The sequence below is a fragment of the Corvus kubaryi genome, unplaced genomic scaffold (assembly GCF_017639235.1).
Source record: "Corvus kubaryi isolate FWS band 111438036 unplaced genomic scaffold, C.kubaryi_AGA036_p1.0 37387, whole genome shotgun sequence".
Lineage (NCBI taxonomy): Eukaryota > Metazoa > Chordata > Aves > Passeriformes > Corvidae > Corvus > Corvus kubaryi.
Window position 1 is genome coordinate 259,837 of NW_024581129.1, and position 22,845 is coordinate 282,681.

At 40.9% G+C, this 22,845-nt stretch overlaps 1 protein-coding gene across 2 annotated transcripts in view; it reads left to right on the top strand.

Moving 5' to 3' along the window:
• The window catches only part of BMERB1 (bMERB domain containing 1), a 47,392-nt gene that overhangs the window by 19,090 nt on the left and 5,457 nt on the right, over positions 1-22,845 (top strand). Inside the window, exons 1-4 of one of the 2 annotated variants that reach the window (XM_042037184.1) lie at positions 1,149-1,167; positions 3,801-3,924; positions 19,365-19,438; positions 22,281-22,395. In XM_042037184.1, the coding sequence (XP_041893118.1) occupies positions 3,821-3,924; positions 19,365-19,438; positions 22,281-22,395 (293 nt within the window). In that variant the 5' untranslated portion in view covers positions 1,149-1,167; positions 3,801-3,820. Of the gene's footprint in view, positions 1-1,148; positions 1,168-3,800; positions 3,925-19,364; positions 19,439-22,280; positions 22,396-22,845 lie in introns of those variants that run through there. The other variant, XM_042037183.1, reaches the window with a different exon arrangement.

Below are 22,845 nucleotides of genomic sequence, written 5' to 3' on the forward strand. Positions count from 1 at the left end.
ATTGCGCAATTTAAGTCCAGTCCAGATCAATGACTTAAAATAATTTTCAACTGGAGCACCATAATTGAGTGGGCTGAAGAGCAGGTTTGCTGTTGAGTGGTATCCACATTAGAGAAGTCATGCAGCTTATCTGTACTACCATCCTTTAAAGAGCTCTTAGCAGTCATGGGTTGAACAAACAGTCTCATTTAGGATGGTTCACCCATGTCAAAGATGAAAAAGAGAAGTGGTAGAGAGCGGGGCCATTACCCTTAACCTGTGCTGGAGCTCACCCCTTGCTGAATGACTGAGGTGACTCTTGAAGGCTGAGTGACTGAGTTTCCAACAGCAATAGTCATAAACAAGAAAAGGATAAACATTGTCCTGAGAAGACTTCTGATCCAGCAGACCCTCTGCTTGCTGTGTATCCACAGGCAGCTCCTCCCTGAGCTTTTCCTGCCTTCATGCTGCAGGTCGCCTGCAAGTGCCTGAGGTGTTCATGGAGCTCAGTGTGCGGTTGGCACCAGAGTAGCAGCGACATCGTTTTGGGTTCCTACAGCACAAATTTGGGACCCTTTGTGTTACTGATACACCAAACCTTCTCCATGATGTTTACAATAATAAGAACCCCCCAATGACAATTAAACCACTAATGGCTGCAGAGCACAGGGAGCTCCTCCTGTGGGGCCACCATCCATGACAGCAGCAGGACCTTTGCTGATAATTAATTACAGCACTCCTTACCAATTGGTCTGAAACTATTGACACCGTGTGTAAAGCGTTCTCCCATTTCTCACTGTGTCAATTCAGGCTTCTTTTAAAGTTTTCTTTGCACTTACTGACTTAATAGGCAATTTATTTTTTTGTTGCTTTTAAACATAGCTGGCTACTGTTCTATTTCTGGCTGGCACACTGAGGATAAAATGTGATCATTAAGTTAATACCTAGTTTAATTATAGCAGTCTCCATTTAAATTGAAGCAAAATTATGCATAAATAACTTCAGGTTTACCTCTTCAGTCACTCTCACTGTATGTAATAGCTTGATAATTTTATTTCCGTATAGTAATTATTTTTGTGCTAATATCTTTTTGTGCATACAGTAATATATTTTTACTTGTTTCTTTGTCACTGAAAATTATCCCGGACATTGCAGAACAGACAAAACAGTTTCATCCTGTCACTGGCTGTGAGTAATCTCAGTGTTGTCTCCACTTCTGCTTTATGAATTTTGTATCATTACCAGGAAAAAAGCTTAATAACAATATATGCTAAAAAAATAGTTGACTACTGCATACCTGCTTTAAATAAAATGAAATGTTTATTCTTTCTTTTTTGAAAATGTAAGAGACTTCAGTGTGAAGCTGTTCTGAGTCATGTATCAAGGCACTAGAGGTGTCGTTCCTCACTGGGACAGAGTGAGAGCTTTACTTAAAGGCTCAATGATGTTAACATATTCTTCCCAAGTGGTTCACATCCCAGGACCTCAAACCATTTCATGAAAAATAATTAGTTATGCTTCAGCACAGCTGCTGCCAGGTAGGCCAGTTATCCACAATGTTAGAAGAGAAACTGAGCCCCAAACAGGCTGGTGGTTTGTGAGGATCACAATGCTGAGGGGGTGAGGTGGGAATCCTGACCTGGCCTCTTCAGGGGCAGTGTCCTTACACCTGTGCTCCATTCCATTGTTCCAGCCACATCTCTGAGTTTGCAGAACAAGCTGTGAGCTAATATCTAATTGTTTCTATATTTATTTCCCTCCACTTTCAAACTTCTGCTGCCTTGCTTGCAGTTTTAATTCTTTTGGAAACACTGCATAATTTTGGATCACTTTCAAAAATATTTTCTCTGGTTCAAGCACACATTGAGTGGGATGTGAAGGAGAATCTCTTGACTGTTGTGCAAGGGGTCAGAGAAGACTTCTGCCTGACACACTAATTCTTGTGCTGGCTTTAAGCACATCACCAGGGCATAAGGCTTGTTTGTTCCTGAATTGTTGAAATCACGAGGTGGAAGCTGACCCCACGCGAGGGGTGTCACTAGGGCACTTACAGCTAGAGCTGCAGAGTGCAAGTAAATGAGTTACTTTTTTTTCCTTCTGTTTTCTGAGTTCTTGAGAACTAATTTTATAATATGTACGTATGTGTAATTTATTTATGGCTTATATTTCTGTTTACCAGTATTATTGGCTTTAATTCGTGGTAGCATCAGAATAACTTCCCATCTCCTGCTTATATTTTTGGCAAGCAGTGAAAATGAGAGGTGGGCCTGTGGGAACCTCATGACATTTAGACTACACATCAGCCAAATATACCCCAACAAATACAACGGTTTCTAATAGGGAAATCCATCCTGTACAGGCATCATTTGTGTGCTCAGACACACAAGATAGCCTTGCTTTACAAACCAGTTTTGCAATTTGAGTTTTAAAAACAATTACTGAAACATGGCTGTCCTCTCATGACAGACATTTCAAAATTTGTCCCACTGCTTTTTCTCAAGATTATCTTGAAAAAAAAGTGGGTTTTTTTGTTTCCCCACTTTCTTTGTTAAGAAATGAAGTCAAAACTTGCAGATAATACTAGCAGGATAACTTTAAAAATATATCTTTTTTACCTATTTTTAAATACAAGGGAACTATATTTTGTTTATATAGTATATGTTTATATAGAATAGAATAGTGTATGTTTATATAGCATAGAATGTTTTTCCTTTGCTTCCATTTTGGGAGAACCATGAACTAAGCTCATACAGGGGCTGTTTGTTGAGATTTTGTAGTTTCATTCCTACTCCAAGTTTCTGTCAGAAATTCTGCTCAGCTGTGCTTAATCTGTCATGAGGGACTTCAGAATTAGTCTCCTCTTAATTATTGAACAGCTTATTTTCTAATGCTTTTTGTCTGCTCTTTTCTGGATAATTATTGTGAGTAGATTTTGACCTTTCTGTTTTCCCTTTTTCAAATCAATACAGCTAAAACAGGCCTTCTTTCAGGAATATATCTCCAAAATATGCAGCCACCCTGTTTTTCAGTCTCTAAATTCTTGTTTAACATGAAGGCCAAGTATGATGAACCTTTGGAATGGAGTTTTCTAGAGGCCAAGCGGCTCTTTTTCCAAACCCATCTTATATAAATTACCTTCAGGGAGCACAGTTCACAGCCCTGTTTCTCTCTGGGTTACAGAGGTAATTCATCAATTATGTAGAAATAATCATAGAAGCACCATGGCCTTACCAGTTGCCAGGTTATTACTGCAAAGTACTTTTTATCTCCTCAACCAATTGTGATGTCCCTGTGAGAGGCACTCAGCCCCTTGCAGGATGAGGCCCTACATAATTTCTGATCACATCCTTGGCTCCTCTTGGTAGGGCTGGGCTTTAGCTCTGAGTCAAGCTAAGAGAGTGGAGTGGCATGGAGAGTTAGAAGGGTTAAAGATGGGAAACATTCATGGATTTACATTGCCTGCACCGAGATAGGACTCTTCAGAGCTGCAAGTAATTGCTCTGAGAGAGTTTTGAAGCAGTCAGTTTGTGGTGATACCAGTTAAGGAATGGTGGCTGTAGCTGTGTATGGGGTTGGGATTCCTTAGAGGAACGGTCGAGCCTCACTAACAAAATGATTGTCACTTTGGCTTACGGAGCCTTCCACTTCTAAACAGTTACATTGGAAGTAATAACCAAAAAAATAGAGAAACCAGTCAACACAGCATTCAGTTAGAATTAATTACTCCATAGTTAGGTAGCTCCGATTTAATTTACATTCCTGAAAAACACCATTAAGACAGTCTGACTGGCTTAATTAATTTTCTCTGCTTCCACACACAGATCAACTTGACATCATTTCAATGGCTGAAACAACAATGATGCCTGAGGAAATTGAGCTCGAGATGGCAAAGATCCAGAGACTTCGGGAAGTCTTAGTCAGAAGAGAATCAGAACTCAGGTTTATGTAAGTATCAATCCTTCTGGGAAAACATTATGCAAAATTAATCAAAATAGGAAGGAATGGTACTTAGACTACTTTTATCTGCTTGACATTTTAAAAGGGAGAAAGATAAAGAGCATCCCAGTTAGGTGAGCACTTACAAAATGCCGTTGGGAAATGATTTTTGTAGTTGCAAAGGAAATTACCTTTTTTTAATTCAGCACCTTTTTTTTTTATTCAGCACAATTTGCAGAGTACATAAAACAGATCTCTTGCTTACAAAAGGAAACTTTAGCAAAGTATATGTCTATGGAGCATATTTTCTTACCTGATTTCAGTCCTTTGTGGGAAGGATGTTTGTCTGAACAAAATATCAACAGGTAGGGGATTTGAAGCTTCCACAGTCTAACCTAATTCAGGCTTTATTCCTACTTCATCAGCGGTCTTAGACAGTTCATGTCACAGGAGAGCACACTGTGTTCTGCACTAATAGCAGCCAAGATTTGACATTTGTTAAATGGAAGCCATTAAGTTATGAACACAAAACACTTTCTGATGTATCAAATTAAATGGGAATACTCCAAGAGGGATTTTCAAAATTGCCAAAAAGGTCAGGCATAGGAGCCTCCCTGAAGGTTCATGAATATTAATCCAATTCTGATGATGAAGTCAATAGGGTTAATATTCCTAAATCATTGAATTTAGAAGATCAGAGCTTATTAATAAGAAATGTATTATTTTGAAGTGTCCTCTCTGAGTATCCGAGGTCAGAAACAACTTGCCGACGGGCCAAGAACTTCAGTAGCTCTAAAACCTGCTGAACTCAGACCCTTGGCATTAATGAAGCTTCAGTGCCCTGAAAAAACTCACTGGCTGTCTTCTCACGTTAAAGTACAGGGGACTGGTACTTTGACCCTTACGCTGGAGGTTAACTTTAGTGCCCTGACTTGCATTGCCAGAAGCTGAAAGCATCACCCCTCTGCAAACAGCACAGACATCTATCTCTGAGTATTATCCCAGAAGACTTCTGCCCAGAATCACTGCTTGGACATCTTTGGAAATAAGGATTGGTAGTAGTGGCACTGACCTTTGATAATGCCATAGTGATACAAATAAAGTGAACAGGAAAGGTTTTGTCACTCCTGCTCCTGGTAGTGAAATAACTGCTTGGTTATTGGTTTGTACATAAATTTAATCTGGAAGAAGCCTCATCAGTGAACCCTGCACTTCTCTTGACATTTTCTGTATCAAACAAAGCACTGAAATAAACTGCCCCAGTGAATGAGAGCAATTGTTCTGTTTGTTCTGGTATCCAGTCTGTTCTTTGCATTTCCCCCGTGCTCACACTCTTTACTCTGTATTGCCTGGCAGGTGTTTGAGTAAGGCATTTAACACAGAAGAGCTTGCTTATTGAAGAGGGAATAGAACTGATGTTCACACTGTGCCCTGTTCTCCTTCTGCGTTAGATCTCATCCTCACACACTGCCTAGAGCTGCCCAGGAGCACTCCCAGCCTCTCCCTGGCACAGGCAGGAAAGTTCTTCTGAGCAGCAGAGTCTCCATGAGGCTTGGCCCAAGGTACTGGCAAAGCAGGCAGGTGACAGAGGCAGCGACTGCAGAGGTGGCCTCAGTTTCTGTCTTTTCTAAGTCATGGAGTGCCACAGTCACAGACCCTCTCATTCTTTCAGCAGGAGCAGACCAAGATGACCACTTTTCCAGGGATATTCACACAGCTTTCTAGCCCAGCTGCTCCCTGCTGCGTGGCAGAATATTCTGACTCTGCTCATTAATCCTTGAGGCACTTAAATTCACTTTGTTAGCACCACTGAATGAAATGGCCAAAAAAATTGTCTATTTCGCTTTATCTAATTTTTTAAAATGTTTTTACAATTTAGCCCTGACAGGAGAGAAGCATATTGCTAGTGATACCCAAATAATACAGCAGCACCTGTTCTTTACTGCTTTCATGCTGGATAGTTTACACTGACGGAAGGGCTCGGCTGCATTAGTCTTCAATGACAAACATCTTCTAATGACAAATGTATTTTAATGACCTGTTGCTGAGATTAACAGCACAAATCATGGTTACCTCAGTGGTCCAAGTTTTGTATCTGTTTAACTAAGCAGATTACATAAACTCTAATTCACAGACAGATTGTGGAAGACTTTATATGTAGCCTTTTTTTTTTTTTTCATTTCATTTCTGAAGTAATGAATTGCCAATGTCCCAAGACCAGAAGTCTGTATGTAGGTCATGAATTTTAGTAACTGATTTCTTCTGACAGGACTAGATTCCCCTGGGAATGACCTATACAACCAGCCACATGAAACTGAGCCTCCTCAGACAGGTTTAAGGCAGACTCAGCTTTGAACCCTGCTAATAAGCAGCACTACACCTACGCTCAGACCATGGAGTGCCAGACCAGCTTTCATGAGAACCACATCTCTTTAGTTCTTGCTTCTGTTTTAGCTTTTCCTTTAATTATAGCAAAAGGATAAAACACACACATAGTGTTAGAGAAACTGTGTGGTATGTTTGTATTCCCTTTTTTGCCCTTCATGCTGTTAGCAACAGAATAGAAATTCTCTTGAATTGGGGTGTTTTTACAGTTCTTACGAAAGCATGAACACGATGAAACGATTCTGTATCGCTTGCACATCCAGCCACAGCTTACATTTCCAGCTATGTTTTTTAAAGTAATGGTTCATTCTTCTCACTGTCTGTCTGTCTGACTGATCTTTTTATTCACATGTAGCCAGATCCTAAAGCAGGACAAAGTATATTGTAGCTGCGCTTAAAGAAAGCAGTGCTCTGTAGCTGTGCACAGAGTGTGTCCCCAGCCCTCACGGTGCCCGTGGCTCCCTCCTGTCACAGGCACACACGACCTGTCAGCTCTGCTTGCACACCCCAGTAGGTGCCACCGCTCTTCACTGCATTTAAAAACACTCAGGCTCAAGAATAAGGAGACAAAACTCTGCAAGCTAGACCTGCTGCTGATGGAAACCACAGCAAGCTCTTCTTCTGTCAGGTTTAATCCATGGAAGGAGCATACTTTGAGGCTGCTAATTAAATTTACTATTTTCCATGAAGAAGATGCAAATGTGGTAGCCATAAAATAAGGACATTTGGCAGAGAACAGCTCCAGGTTAGCATATCAGCCAGTAAAAAGCCCCCAACAAACCCAACTAAAAAAACGCCCTAGCAAGGTCTAGATGTTAATGGACCTGGAATTGGTTTGCATTTTTCACACTTCTGTGTGTGAACAAGGAAAAACTGTTCCTGTTGGTATGTGAGATCATCAGTAACGTAATGTTCTTTCTGGCAGTTCCTCAGCTGTGGTTTGTATAGCACGTGTCTCTCTTCAAACAATACAAACTCTGCATGAGGGATTCCTTGGCAAAACGTAGAATCACAGAACAGTTAGAGTTGGAAGGGACTCACTGACTGGTGGACATGTACTAATACCCATCAAAATGATTTTAAAATTCAGAAGATATATTTAAGAAGGTGTTGCAATTTTACAGCATCTCTGTACCAGGCCCACAAATGATGTGCTGTCCCCAGTCCCACAGAGCAGCACATACTGGTTTTTAGTGACAGACCAAGGATTCACTCTCAGACAAGCATAGATATTTCTGTAGTCTACTGTATTAAAAAAAAAACCCTTCCCCAAAATACAGAAAAAACCATCTGTGAGAACAGTGGAAACAAGTTTTACCCTGTGTAAAAATGAAACAGCAGAAATTTTTATGTGGAGACCAGAAATAGCCATACAGTTCCATTACATGTAATTTTTCACTCTTTTGTACTGCTTTGCAGTCCTTTGTACACTCTTTCCTCTGCCTTGCAGAGAGAAGTGGAAATTCCTTACTGGTGCACTAAACATAAAAGTAAGACCTCATTTCAGTAATTAAAAACTAAAGCACTTAAAGATGAAGTGTAGTCACACAAAGATATATTTAAACAGTATGACTTTCTGGAACTCTAAAGTGAAGCAAAAGCATACAGAAACTCCAACAGACATCTCTGATTTTCAAATTTCAAATAATAATTTTTATTGCAAAACACAGCTTTTTAATTCCACTGTGTGAAATTTAGGTGTGTGACAGCTTATTCTTGGCCTGTCCCTTGAAATTTTTTTATTTGGAAAGCAAGGAAAGCAGCTGAACGATTTTATCTATTTGACAGACTATTTGCTATATACCACAGTGAAATAGTTCATCCTGTAGCATATACTTTATAGGAGGCCAGTTTTCTGATAATTCTTGTTTTTCATTTTATTGATACAAAGAAACAAAGAAAGAAAAATGAGCTGAAGCAATGGCCTAACAGGTCATGAAGTTCCCCAAACCATTGTGCACATTTCAAGTTAGATATTAACCTTTGTAAATGTGTCCTTTGCTTTGCTCTTTGTTTTTGTTTCCTCCTTTTTTTTTTAAAGGAGGGCAGCTGCAAGCAGCTGTACCCTTCATATCCAGGAAATCCACACTACTTCTGGCTGAATACCTGCTTGCTATGAAGAACTATCTAAAGTTCATAAGGAGACAATTTTCAGATTATAAAATCAAGCCTTTCTCAATTAGGTAATGCCACAATTTATGTTGCACAATCATATTTTAGCTCAGGCAACCTCAGTCACAGCAGAGCAGATGCACTGTGATTTGCTCTGTAATTACATTATCAAATCCTATTTTTGTCTCAAGACCCTGCCTTGCTTAGTGCCCAGGATGGACCTCCTTGGGATATGTCCAGGTTATGTAGAAATTGTGGTTGTTTGTAGCATCTCTCCTTCAATGCTACTGATACTATGAAATTTCATAAAATTATGCCAGGAGCTGTTGTGACCATCTCCAGCCAGCCCAGGAAATGAAAATGTAGCTTGAAGCCATCGTATGCTATCTCCAGCTCTTCTTGGTTTGTTTTTAGAATAGCTGAGAACTCAGCATATATTCATATGAAGGAGACAATATGTACAGAAAAGCATCAGTTTATAGCCTGCCAGCACTCCCCCTCCTTCTCTTTTTAGGCTTCTCTCAGCTCCTTTCTTAAAATGTTCTCTATAAAAAGAGTTTTGGGTCAAACTGTAAATGTTCAATCTGTCTGTACTGTTAAGGAAAGCAAACACACCCCTTCAGAACATGCACACTCTCTCTTCCTTTCTAATTCTCCTGTCCCATTTCCTTTTTTTTTTCCTTTCCTGGTGAGATAACAGACCCAAAAGCTGAGAGAGCTGCTCAGGCAGCATCCTCTTTGTCACATTTGCCACACATTTAATGTGTTGCTGCTGTGGATGTGTTTGGCTTCAGAGGCAGTTTAGGATCGCTGGGGGCATGGAAATCTACTGTGCTGAAAAACACAATTGTGAAAATGGATGATGCATGTGTTAGCTCAGTTTAGCTGACAGAGAGAGGCAGCAAACCCTCAGACCTCTATGTGATACAGAGCAGATCAAAACTGAACTTCTGAATCATTCGTAGGGCAAAAGTTGTGCATTTTAAAATGCATTAGCACGTTGGGAGCCAGTAAATATTATTAGTAAAGGTGAGATCTTCTCACCCACAGTTATTGCCTATGCCTGTGGAAAGGCATGGAATTCTTATAAAATAGCATCCACTGTCACCATGAAACACAGTCTGTGGGAGATCTGCCAGTGCCTGATACTGCTGGCTTTCCAGATGGGAAGCAAAGCTTGAAGCAAGCTATATTGGATGACCTTGAACTAAAACTGTGGTGGTTGCTTCCACCTGTGATAGATGTCTTGGGATGGTTATTTCTGCCATGTAGAATGGCAGAAAATGGCAGAAACTGAATGGCAGTTTTTTCATGTGTAGGGAATAGAAGATATTAAACATAAAGCCCTATTAGGTTGCTTTAGCCAATTACTGAAAACATTTTACTCATTAAACTTTTTTTTTATCTGTAAAAATGCTATAAATACAATGGTGTATTTGCTGAATGTCTGTGTGGTTATTACATCACTAAACTAATACTGTGAAGATGCCAAATTCACCTCCACACTGACTCAGAATTAAAATTGGTCATTGTATACTCTCACTACACACTAGTAGGTGACTCCCTCTTCTCCAGAGTGCTAATAATATTTACATCATCCACATTCTCCATAGATCTATTCAGGATTTTAGACCATTTTATACTATTATGGTTGCTTACTTGAAATCCTAGACCTTTTATGTAGAAAAGTTTGCTGCAACTTGACTTTGCAGTCCCACAGCTTCATTAGGTGTCCAGAGTACATAATTTATCCCTAGTTTGGTTTTTTTTCTTGCTTCAAATCAGGCTTACTTTTTCTTTACTTGCCTTTTAAACCTTTATCCTTCTCCCAGTTTGCAAAACCCATAAATCTCTGTTGTCCTGCTGTGACATTGATGTGTCCATTGCTGGTAGTAGTTGAGGTGGAATAGTCAGTAATGGTCATTCTGGAGGGTGTTGGGTATAATGGTAGAATCTCAAACTCAGGGCAAATTCATGGAGAAAAATGTATAGTACATACTCCTTCTAAGAACAATAGGACATCCATAGGGGTCAGATAGGAGTCTCACCTTTATGTCATTTGCAATATGCACAGCACATTGGTATTTTAAGTACAGAAAAGTATCTCTGATGATTGCCTGCCTTTATGCAACCACTGCAAAGGGAAGCAACTCCAAAGTATGCAAGAACTGCTGAAATGAGAGGTTAATTCCCTTGGTGATGACAACCCTAAACAAACCAACTTGGAAATCCCATGTTTTAATTTAAAATGGGTGCAGTAAATCTATTAGACACAAAGTGGGAAAATGAAACAGTCTCATTACTGGCTGAACTTGGAAAGTAATGCTGCAAAGTACTACAAAAATGTGTACGTGGAGTGTTCCATTCTAAAGTGAGAGAAGGCAGCAGTGATTGCTGTCGTTGTATGAACAAAATTAATTTAAAATTTGAATTCTTTTTTGAACCAAATACTTTAACACTCTTACAAGTGTCTCACTAATGTGACATCAACTCTGATTTCTCAGTGGCTTCATGCCTCCTGTGGCAACAGAGCCCCACACTGAGCATCACCCTGGGGAAGAGAGAGGAAAGAGAGAAAACAGGCTGTCAGAGGTGTGAATAGCAGTGGTAACTCACTGGTTATATATTGCTAAGCAGGTATTCTGACTTTTGCTTTCTTGGGTACTTTTGATTCTTTTGCTCCTTTTTTATTTTGTACTGTATAATATCTGTTTTCTGTCATCTAAGGTTAAGCACGGAATTCCCTTAGGACTGTTTACTTATGTGTTGAGCATCTGGTACTTTTCTCTGAGTTTGGCACCTTGCTGTTACTGCAGTGTAAATAAATAACACCAGCAAAACCAGATTTTTGCTCATGAATAGAGCTGTTGTTGTTGTCAGTGTTTTCTGATAAGATCCATCTTTTCATGGAAAGGAGCAATAAATCTTTTTTCCTTCACTGTTCTGGAATCTTAACAATACAGCAGATTTCCTTCCTTTTTTTTTTCCTTCCTGATTGTATCTTGCTCTAGGAACGTAGGATGCACTTGGGGAGGCTGTAGAGAAGGAGGCAGTTGTGTGATGATACATACTATTCAATAGATACACCTGTCGGGTTGTCGGCTTCGTAAGATAAGGCACCATTAGGGAAAACACCAAGCCCAGCTGTAGAGGGACACCGTGGCTGTCCCACTGATACAGCCTGGTGTGGCACAGGCTCTTCTGCAAGACAGGGTTAAGTTGTGGCTGGGTCCCCATTGAGCTTTGCTGTCCCAAGCACGTTGCAACAGTGTCCCAGACCAGAGTCCTTGAGGCAATAACCAGGAAACTGCAAGCTGTGAAATGGCACAACGTGCTTTTGTAATGAAAGTTGTCAGATAGTCAAAGCTTGAGGTCTCTCGGATTAGGGACAGCATTTCTAGGGGTCTGCCAAGGGTCTGGGAGCCTCAAGGATGTCAGTGTGCCCACTGTAGAGCTGGGAGGTCTGTAAGGTCCAGCTCTGCCAAGTCTCCCAACTCCTCACATGGGAGCCTGGAAGCCTGAAGAACATCAGTTCAGGACAGAATTGCAAAGTTCTGGACTGTGCACTTTAAGCTAAAAGTTCAGAGATCAGCTCTCAAAGGGGAAGGAAAATGCCTTAGTTCAGTTTGATCTCTGCAGACCCATCTCCTTTGCCCTGTTTGACAGCAAACCATCAACCCCAGAGGAAAACACATTACACTTTCAGATGTTTGGCTGTAAAAATGGTGCATTAAAATACTCAGAAAGGAAAAGCATTTTTTTAGTGTATAATGATAAACATATCATTCGGAAAGTATTTAATTAATTGTAAACTTGGTAGTTGAGATGTTTGTGTCTTAGAAAAAATGTAATAGGAATTTTTATTATTGTCTCTGTTGGACAGCTAGAAAAATAGTTCTTTAATAAAGACTTTTCTTTAAACAGCATTTTCTACATTGAATATGTGTTGGGGTTGTCACAAAATACTGTTAATAGAAGAGGGAGCAGCTTTAATCTTTTGACATTGTCATTTTTAATCCAGAAATTTAGCACTGTATTTCCAGATGTAACCTTTAATCCCAGACTGTTTTTCACTTCCCAGTTCTTAGCTACCTCTGCTCTGGTTTGCATGAGTGGAAGGGACAGTGGATTGTCCCTTCCACTCAAGCACATCATGCACACGTGGCACTCACAGTTCCTGGCCCCCCCTGCCCCCGTTTGGACAGTTGAGCTTCCTCTAGGCAAGGATGTTCTGTAACCAAGTGTCCCTCTTGCCCTGTGGTATTTCACTGGTCCTTCTCACTTGTCTTCTGCTATAAATAGGAGAGTAACCAGTGAATTGAAAAGCCCCGAAATGGACTGTCAGTGTTTAATTTTATACCAGAAATCTTTATAATTTTTTTCAGCTGTGATAAATAGTTGCTCTTCTGGTTTTAAAAATAAGAAAGGGTCAAACCATGAAGGCAAATTAAGAAGGAAATGGGTCATCGATTCTGCTAGAGACAATGCACAGCCAGACCTAGAGTTTCCTCCTTCAGGTGCCTAATATCCAAAACCAGAACTACCAGGGTAGTTTAAATGAACCACGCCCTATGCTTTTGCATAGAATCTTCTGTATGCTGCTGCAAAGGACTGATACTTGTGAATTTAAATCTGACTTCTTTATTGTCTATACATTTTTAGACAAATTAACTTAGTCAATTTTTGCCACATGGAGAAATATTCCCCTCCACAGTGGGGTAATTTCAGGAAAACTCCTCTTGTTACTATTGATTCGTGGTAAAACTTCGTAATTGGCAGACGAGATGGCCAAGCTCAAGAGAATTTAGCAATGTCAGTGAAAATGAAAAACAGACAGCCTCTCGAGGCACTGTTCTGAATTTATGTGAAATATATCTTAAATATGACCCTTGAGGGACTGAGAATTTCAAATGCCATCTTCTCTTCTCTGAAACAACAGCTGAATGACAACATTACTGTGCTAGTTGTGGTTCATGCACTGTTCCTCCAGCAGAGAGCACTTTAAACAAGGAAAGTTAGACACACTTACTTCAATAGCGCAAGTTAATCACAGGACCTCTGATTTGTGAGCCGCCCTGCTCACAAATTGCCAGCTCTGTGTCTTCCAGCCCCAGCAGCACCAGGTGCTGAGCTAAATAACAGTGTGATAAACACACACCATAATGACTCAAACAACGTGTTCTGTATTCATTACATGTTGCCTGTGATCTCACAGATTTATAATTAGAAGATTTGAGTCACTAAGCCAAGCTGACAGGGACAAAAAGGAGTCAAATATAGAAGAGGAGCATCAGGTGGAGGTTGGTCTCTTCTCCCACATAACAAGCAAGAAGACAAGAGGAAATGGACTCAAGTTGCACAGGGAAGGATTAGATTAGATATAAGGAAAAATTTTTTGACTGAAAGGGTGATCAGGCATTGGAGCAGGCTGCCCAGAGCAGTGGTGGAGTCAGCATCCCTGGAAGTGTTCAAAAGACATGTGCATGTGGCACCTGGGGACATGGGATAGTGGTGAGCATGGCAGTGCTGAGGTGGCTGTTGAACTCTATAATCTTATTTTCCAACCTTTACAAATCTATGATTCTATAAATTTATTGTGCTCTTGTACTCCCAAGAACACTGTCACCATTGCAGATTCCCCACAGCTTTGGCAAAGCCATAAACACCTGCAGTACCCAAAGGCAGCCTCCACTGAAGTCCCTTGAATTTGCAGCTTGACATCATCCCCATCTATGTAGCAATTCTCTTTATTTCTATACCTCTCTTTACTTCAATCCCCCAGATTTCCCCATCACTACTGGTTGCTCTTGGCTGGTGCTCACGTTGCTCACTGGGGACACCACCGAGGAGATGATCTTGTTATCCCTACATGGAGACCTTCAGTTACATAATCATGTCAGCTTGTGACTTAGCATGATACCTGATTCTCAGGCCAGCTCCTAGACTGGCACTATCAAAGTCTTCAGAAACTCCAACAATTACAAGCATTTTACTCCTGGGACAGGAATGTATTAAAACAGAACTAAAAATAATCTGCAAACCCTCTTGGAAGAGAGGGAAGGAAACCAACAAACCCGGTCTACATTCCTTTTTTAACTTCAAGCACTTTAATCCAATAACTGAAAGCAAAGGAATCTCAGACCTCCTCTTCTAGACATGCTAGAGGGAGCACAGATCTATTTCCAGCTTTGAAAGTCATTCAGCAAAGGCAGAAGCTCTCTAGACACACTGAACTGCTCTGCTCATCCTGAAATCAATGAAAATTATATTTGATGCTTATGTAGCTGTTACTAATAGTTCTTACACTCAAATATGAAGTATTTGTCTGTCTTGTTGGCCATCCCTTTTTCTTGGCTGACCACTAAGAGGGGTGTTTAGTGATTTTTTTCTATGAGCTTTCACTATAATTTTTCCTATCCATGACTCTAGATGGCACCTAGGTCTTACACCGGGGAATTTGCTTTTCTTCCTTGGCTGAAAAGAAGACAGAAAAATTTAGCTGTTGGGGAATAATTTCTACTGAAACAGAACAAAACAATTCTTTTGTGTCTGGTACAGAATGTTTCTTTTTTAAGTCCAGCCTCCCATTATCTTGCACAGCCTTTGAGTCTTGCCAGGGCACAGCTGAATGGGAGGGCTCTGCTGCGTTGGCATGCCCTGCTCCCCCTCAGTGCAGATGGTGCACAGCAGAGGTGACTCATGCTGTCACCTCACTTGTGGATCGGGTGGCAAGGACAGGGTGGCAAGGACAGCGCTTGGGGCACTCTCCCCGTGGTAGCTGGACCACAGAAGCATGTAATGGGGCTGAGTCACGGTGCCAGACCACTGCAGGCTCTCCCAACCCACTTATTTTCCTGTCATCTTGTGACATGTTTAGAAAATCTTTTTCTCATGCTGTTTATTCATTATGAGGTTTGGTTTTTTAGGTTTTTTAGTTTGTTTGTTTGGCAAACAGAGACTCTACTTGTAGGTTGTGATGATATAGCTTGAAATACTAAGAGAGAGAAGAAGAATACGTGCTTGTGTGATATCTCCAAGCATACAGAGGGTGTTCTGCAATAAGCCAGTAAGAAAGAGAAAAGCAGAAGTGCAGACAGTGTGTCAGGAATACATGAAAACACACTGAGAATTCATTCCTAGTTCAATACTGTTGCAATTACTCCAGGAATGGATTTGGGCTCCTAACAAGAGAAATGTTTTATCATACTCATAACTCATGTGTTTAGGATTCCTGGGCAGACATTTAAAACTCAGCTCTGGAGGCAAAACTGCCATATTGTAACTGCTGTTTGCTTCATTGATGTTTTTTCTACAACGTGAAAAATTATTTCACAGGGACTGGAAAGGATGTACCATCTCTTCCAGAGAAGAGAGAGTTCAGCAAAGGTTGGTTGTATATTGCAAATCTTAGGCAAATGTCTCAAGCAGCTTTGCAGGTAACTCAGCCAGGCTTGGAGGATGCCGTGTCAGTGCCTGTGCCATGCTGAATCTGCAGGGAAGAGTCACTGCCTCCTGCACAGCCCCACACCCCGCCTGTGCTGCCTTTCTTCCAGAAAGCACCAGGCACACAGGGAGTGTCACAGAGCTTTGGAATGAGCTGGACAAGAATTTGTGTGACTTCTCCTCCAGCTTGTCTTGCATTGATAGATTTAACTTACAGGAGAGAATGGGCTGCAAACCGAAGTTCAGTGTGTTTCTTTAGCTTCTCTGTAGGTTAGGGGACCCAAAGGAGTTTTTCCTCCTCTATTCTGCAGATTGCTGCTCTCCTTAAGATTTCCAAAAGCTCTTTTTACTTCCTAAAGAGGTCTGATAGTAATACCAAGGTGCTGTCAGTCAAACCCTGCTGACCATCCAGCTTCCAAATGAGAAATACACAGGGATTTTATTTTTTTTTAATATATATATTTTTTTTCTCAGAAGCAGCATTAACTTCTTCTGGGACTCCTGTAACTACCTCACATCCAACATCCAGTGCATAAGGGGGAAAAGAGAGGAAGGTTCATAGTACCAGTACAGATTGAATGGCCTTCCAAGAGTTTTCCTCTCCGGGAGTTCCTCTTCTTCCCTTTGCTTCAAGGGCAACAAGGCAACTCTTTCCCAGGACAGCACCTGTCCCCCTACGTTCAGTATTATTTGCTAGCAGATGCAGGATGTGCTTTATAGTTACAAGCAGCCATAGATCCTACTTTCATTAAGTCAGATGGATGAAGCTTTGGCATAGTCTCATATGTCCTTCAGCCATCCCTTTAGTCATTTAACCTTATTTTTTATTACTTTTTTCCTAATCAGCACTGTGGAATGGATGAAACAGAAAGGCTGTTTGACACAGATGGGAGGAAAGATGTTCCATGTGCTTAAGGGGATTGGTGCAGATGGTGGGTTTAGTTTTTGTCCGTCAGCACAATGCACCAGCCTGCAGAACTGGGACTCTGGAGAGGTCATCTGACTTATGATCTTTGGAATTCATGTGGTCACAGAGCTGTTACAGAGCTAAAGTGCTTTGGCCACAGATTTACTTCTCTGCTGTGTGTTACAAGGCAGGAACAAAGTTTAGGTCTCAGGAAAAAGAGATGCTAAGGATATACATGGAATATCAGCTACATGCTCTGCAGTCTAAAAACCAGCCAAAATAACAGGGAGGAAGTGCAACTGAAGCTGCAACATGAGGCCAGTACCTTTGCCACAAATTAGGCATAGGGACTGTAGGGTCTACTGAACATGAATGATCCTGCTCACTTGGAATATACTGCTGCTGCTATTTAAAATTCCTGAAAAGCCTCAGAGAGGAGCTGTGCCATTAGCTTTTTGGAGTTCCTTAGCGAGGGCAGGGAGCCAAGCTGATATAGTAAAGTATTTTAATTAGTGTATTTCAGAGCTTCTCAGAATGAAGCCAAATCTACTCAATCAGGAAAAAAAGTCCTCTCTCTGTCTATCACAGAGATCTTTTGTAGAAACTCACTGTTCTCTTCACTGTTCTGTTCTAGTTGAGAGTGTGGCCCAATATCATTTGAATACAGCAGTTCACTATTGAATATTTCTTGCCAAGAAACTGTCATCTTTGTTAGCCATGGTCATCTTACTCAAATGTATGAACATGACACCCAAAGTACATGAACATTGAATAGATAAAGAACTGTGAGGTTTGCTCATATCCCAGCGTATTTTGAATACTGACTCTCCTGGGAGGACAGCATTTAAGATTAATTGATAAAAGTAATTTCAGTACCATTTAGTGTGATGGATCTCAAGAGTAAAGCAGGCTTTGCTTGTGATGAGCATGAATAATATGGGGAGTCTAAGTGAGAATATTCATCAGTAAAAACATCTCTGCCTCCAAATGTCCTAAACACACACAGCAATGGACTGTGCACTAGTCCTGAGGCAAACATGCTGATCTTCCCAATAAAACTAAGTCTTACAAGACAGATGGGCAGTGGGAGAGCCGATCCCAGCAGAGGTGACAGGGATACACAAAAGAAGAAAAGAGGTCAGCAATAAGGATTATTTGGAGAGGTATTTCACGGTCATATTTTGGGAGGAGGGCGGGTAAAAAGGCAGCACAAACAGCTGTCATAGTACAGTGAAAGTAGCAGAACAGGCAAGATGGAATTAACCTAAGCAGCAAATAATAAAAGGATCAACATGTTTTACTAACAGGAGCAAAGCAGCTGAAGGACAGCTCCCTGCAGAGACCTGCGTTCCTTGCAGAGGCGGCAGGGAGAATAAAAGCTCTTGGGTTGTGATTAAAGTCTTATTTGTGCCAGAAACACCTACTTTTTCCACTCCTCACTTAAATCAATAATTTGGCTGCATTGTCCTTTGGGGGCTCGCTCTCACATATGCACACACTCGAATCCCTCAGCCTTCCTCTCCTGAAATACCACTGTGACAACCCCTGCTCTGATGGCACTTCAGCTACCTTGGGGTGCTCAGGCAGCAGCCAATCCACCCCTCAAGCACAGAATTATGAAAAACAGAAGATCCGTGGGCAAGGAGAGTGTTGGTGAGATCCAAGCTGAGAATGTACAATTAATCACAGAGGCTGGGTTTGTGCTCTTCAGGGTGTGATTTCAAAATGGAAGCCCCAGATGCAGACCTTGGGCCAACACCTGAGCCTTGGCTGCAGCTGTGGCTGAGACACTGAAATGAAACCTGTGCCAGGAAGCTGATGCTGAAGGCTGCTACCTTCCAGGGGAATCATTCAGTATGGCAGCTCTCTGGAGAAGCAGCAGTTTCAATGAGAACTGAAGGTGCAGCTTCTGCTAATGTTACTTTTTTGGGTTTTTTTTAAGCTGTCTTCTGTGTCTTAACATTGATGGACTTCCTGCACATATCACATAAGGATTTGAAGCATTCAACATCAACTGTGGAGGACATTCACCGAAGGCACGAGACCTCAAAAATAGATAAATGCCAAATTATGACAGTTTCCAGATCTCTGGTATTAGGGCTGAATTATTAGTAAGGTCACCAAGAAAGCTGGTAGTGGGATATAAACCTTGCCCTGGCTGTGCCAAATAATGTAGCACCTTCTGCTGCCCCTTTCCAGACTCTCTGCTGTTCTCACCCTTGCTCTTTCCCTAGTGAAAACTGTTGCTGCAGTAAGCGCAGTATGGCATACCTGTCTTTTCCCAGGTTCAGGTTCCCATTCCAGAATGTTCTCTGATGTTCAAGAAAGCAAAAGGCATTTGCAATTATTCATAGTGTATATGACCTATACGCAAATTAGAGCCCAATAAGACAAGTAATCAAGGGCTCAGTGGGCATTTAGTATTAAATACCCTTTGCTTTCTGTTAAAATAGGTGAGTGAAGAGTGTCAGGATCCCCTCTGCCTTTCAGGCTCACAGGTCCCAGGTAAGGGCCAGGGTCATGTATTCAGATGAGATCTGGCCAATCCCATCAACACAGGGTGGAGTTTGCATGTCTGACCATGCTTTTTCTGTTTCTGCAGGATGGATGACATCCAGCTGTGCAAAGACATTATGAACCTTAAGCAAGAGCTGCAGAGTTTGGTAGCAATCCCAGGTAATGGCTGGCTTCATCCAGTACTAGGTTAATACTTGTGTTCCTGGCACCATTCCCACCTGTGCATCACCCACCCATGCCCCAACAATCAGAATCTCCTCCCCACAAGGTTGAGTTTCATATCTCTTTCCTCTAGTCCTTACTTTTAATTCCCATTTTCCTGTCCATCTTTAATCTCCATGTCACTAAATTTGTTTTCATGCTGTATTTCACTGCTCCCATGGCAGCAACCCTGCAAATATCACTCAAACAAGGAGCACATTCCTTATTTCTTGCACTCTCTTGGCAATCTCAAGGGAACCAAGTGGCACAGAGATTGTCAGGTAGAAAAGACAAGTGCTGAGATAGCAGAGATAAAAGAGGGAAAGGAGAAGGATTTATAACCATCACTGTGAACGTGATTGATTTTTTCCTTGCTACACCAATACATTGTCACACCTGTAGTTAAATCTACCTTCTAGAATCAAGAAGAACAGGTTTCTACAAAAAGCAAGGCCCAAAACTCTGGTTTGTGTTTTGCCATAAATCTCTGCAAATTCACTGTTTGAAGGAGGGACAGAGTTGTGGGGGCAGTTCTGCTGTTCTTGGCTCAAAACTCCAGCTGCCATCAGTGAGGAATTTCACTTCACTACAGCTTTGCCATTTGAGATGATCCACAACAGCCCTACTCTGCTGAAGAAAAAAAATACAGGCAGATCCTGCAAAACACTCAGAAACTGCAGCCGGCCATTTACACCACATATTACTGCACAGCCTCCAGCACTCTGCAAAAATAATTTGCTCCTGCTTAACTATTAAGGCCAAGTTTTGACTATGCTTTGGTTATCCTCATTTTTCTTCCTCACGTTTTATTGTGCAACTTTGAAGGACAACTTTGTCCTCAGAAAGGAGAGAGAAGGTCACTCGTGACACAGGAAAGAGGTCTGCTCTGAAAGCACCCACTCTTAGCTTGTGTGAGAACTTTGCCACATTTTGCACCCAACAGAAATAGATTAATAATATTTCTTACTTTTTCTTTCCTTATACTTCTTAGTTATGTGTAGGTCACATTTTAAATTTTTAATAATAACACTGTTGGTTCATTATTCGTTCAAATGGTATTGGAGGGGATTAGAAATCCTAGAAAGTATCTGTGAATGCTGCCCCTTGCCTCACCTTTCTAATCTGCAAGCTTTCCTGTCTAGACTTTTAACTTACAGATAGGGTTAATCAGCTTTCATTCTTTTGGTGTTTCTGCTGTTTGGTTTTTGGTTTTTTTTATCTTTTAGAAATGATTTTTCAGTCTCAAGGTCTCAAGCAGAGACCCACAGACAGCAGTTTCTCCTTAGCACTTTGCAAATCTCAGCAAACTTAAGACAAACAAATAGGTGTAGTTCCAGCAGCGGCATCTTTAGGCGGAATCACAACAGCTTGGTCTTAACAAAGACAAAGCAGCTGCTGGCATTGCCTAAGTGCTGACATAGCATGTGCCTAACCTAGAAAAACACATTCCAGCAATGGATTAATTCTCAGTATCTCTACCAAAATTTTCCTGTTGGAATACAGATTTGTATAGAGAACTGCTCCTTGGTTTCAGTAGACAGGGAATCAGTCTTTTAGTACACAGAATATGCAGTAGCTAATTAATATATTAGTATATATTAATATATTTTATAGACAGTTTCCTGGAGGATATAATGGGAGAGCACATCTCAGTTTAGGAAAAGGATAGATTGAAAGGAAGTAGAAAGTAGCTTCTACCTTCAGAAGTGAAGAGGGTCCTTGCTCCTTAGCCATAAGAGACAAAGCAAGAAAAAGCAGTGACTTCAAAGCATTCTTTTTTTTAATCCGTACTAAAACCAATTGTTTTGAAGTCTCTGATTAATTTACCTGTTTAAACTGTCTTATAACTTAAATCAGCAGACATAACACAGCTCAGATGCATCAGACTGCAGGCAGCCCACTCTTCTTCCATCAGCTCTCACTGTACTGAATTGTGTAGTTCTCTAAACACAGTTCTACTGCCCAAATCCCAAATTCTTGATTTAATACAAAGTGCCTTCACAGCTGATCAAAAATTTCAGCTTCTCGGAGAAATACGTGAGCTTGGGTTTGTCTCTGGCTTTCTCATCTCTGCTGCACTTGGTGGGTTGGAAGAGTTCTGTCTTAAATACATTTGCTTTATAGCCTGAAACAACAGCTCTGTACTCCTTAACAATTACGACTTTTAGTTTGTGACAGGCACATCTTTCATGCCACAAAAATGGTTGTTTATAGACAACCTAGCCATTCCAGACTGGCCAATTAACAAGGACATATAGCAATTACTCAGATTTTTGAAGCACAGGGAAAATAAACTTTCACTTTTTTTCCCCACATGTTACAATTGATGCTATTTGTGGGGATTTGCAGCTCACCTGCCTTGTCAGAGTAGAAAAAAAAGTGTTGTTTTCAACAGCCAAAGCTGTCTTGAAACAGAGAAATAGTTCCTTTTGGTGTGATCTCCTTCTGCCTGAGGTCAAATGGAGTTTGTACATCAGATTTTAATAAAGCATCCTGAACTGTATTCTTGCTAAAGCTCTTAAAAAAATTCCAAGCAACGTCTTGCAGAGTAATGGAGTATTAAAAATAAGCTTAGCAAACCCCATAGAGCCTTCAGACCATTAAGCTGATCAGAGTCAACAACAGCAAGTGAAGAGAGCAAAGAGGCAGTGACCTGGCTTGCTGGGGTTTTGGTGACTCAGGTCTGAAAAACCATTGACTTCAATCAGCAGTTGATTCTCAGGCATCTGCAGTATCCTACACCACCCCCTCACACTCCCTAGAGTCCAAAGTAATACATTCGTTTCTCGTTTTTGACCAGAAAAAGAAAAAACAAAGATGGAGAAGCAAAGAGAGGATGAACTGATTCAGAAGATTCATCGACTGGTACAAAAAAGAGACTTTCTTGTAGATGATGCAGAGGTGGAGAGATTACGGTAAGAACCAAGAGCAACTGAACTTATTAGTGACAGTCCACAAGCCTAATAATACAATAGATTAAGTGACAAAATTTAAATCAACATTAATGGGAGAGAATTGGTCCTTCAAAACAACTTACCAAGTTAAAAGTCTCCTCCCCATTCCATAGGAAAAAAAAAATTTAGATTACTCTAATTCTGTGGCTCTTTATGCCATTAATGATTCAGTCATCTCATGAATAACAGTGGGCTTTGGTCTCCTATTTTCCTACCAGAAACAGTCTGGGCATTTACCATTTAAAAGAAAAGGATTTATGCTGCTACCAGGCAATCCACGTAAGAAGTAGACATGACATGGAATTCTACAAGGGGCATATTTGTTGACATCTAGAATCCTCGTTTCTTAATTATTCATGTGCTTGGGTTTATTACTACTATTCCCATCTTGTCATAGCAAAAAAACCCAAA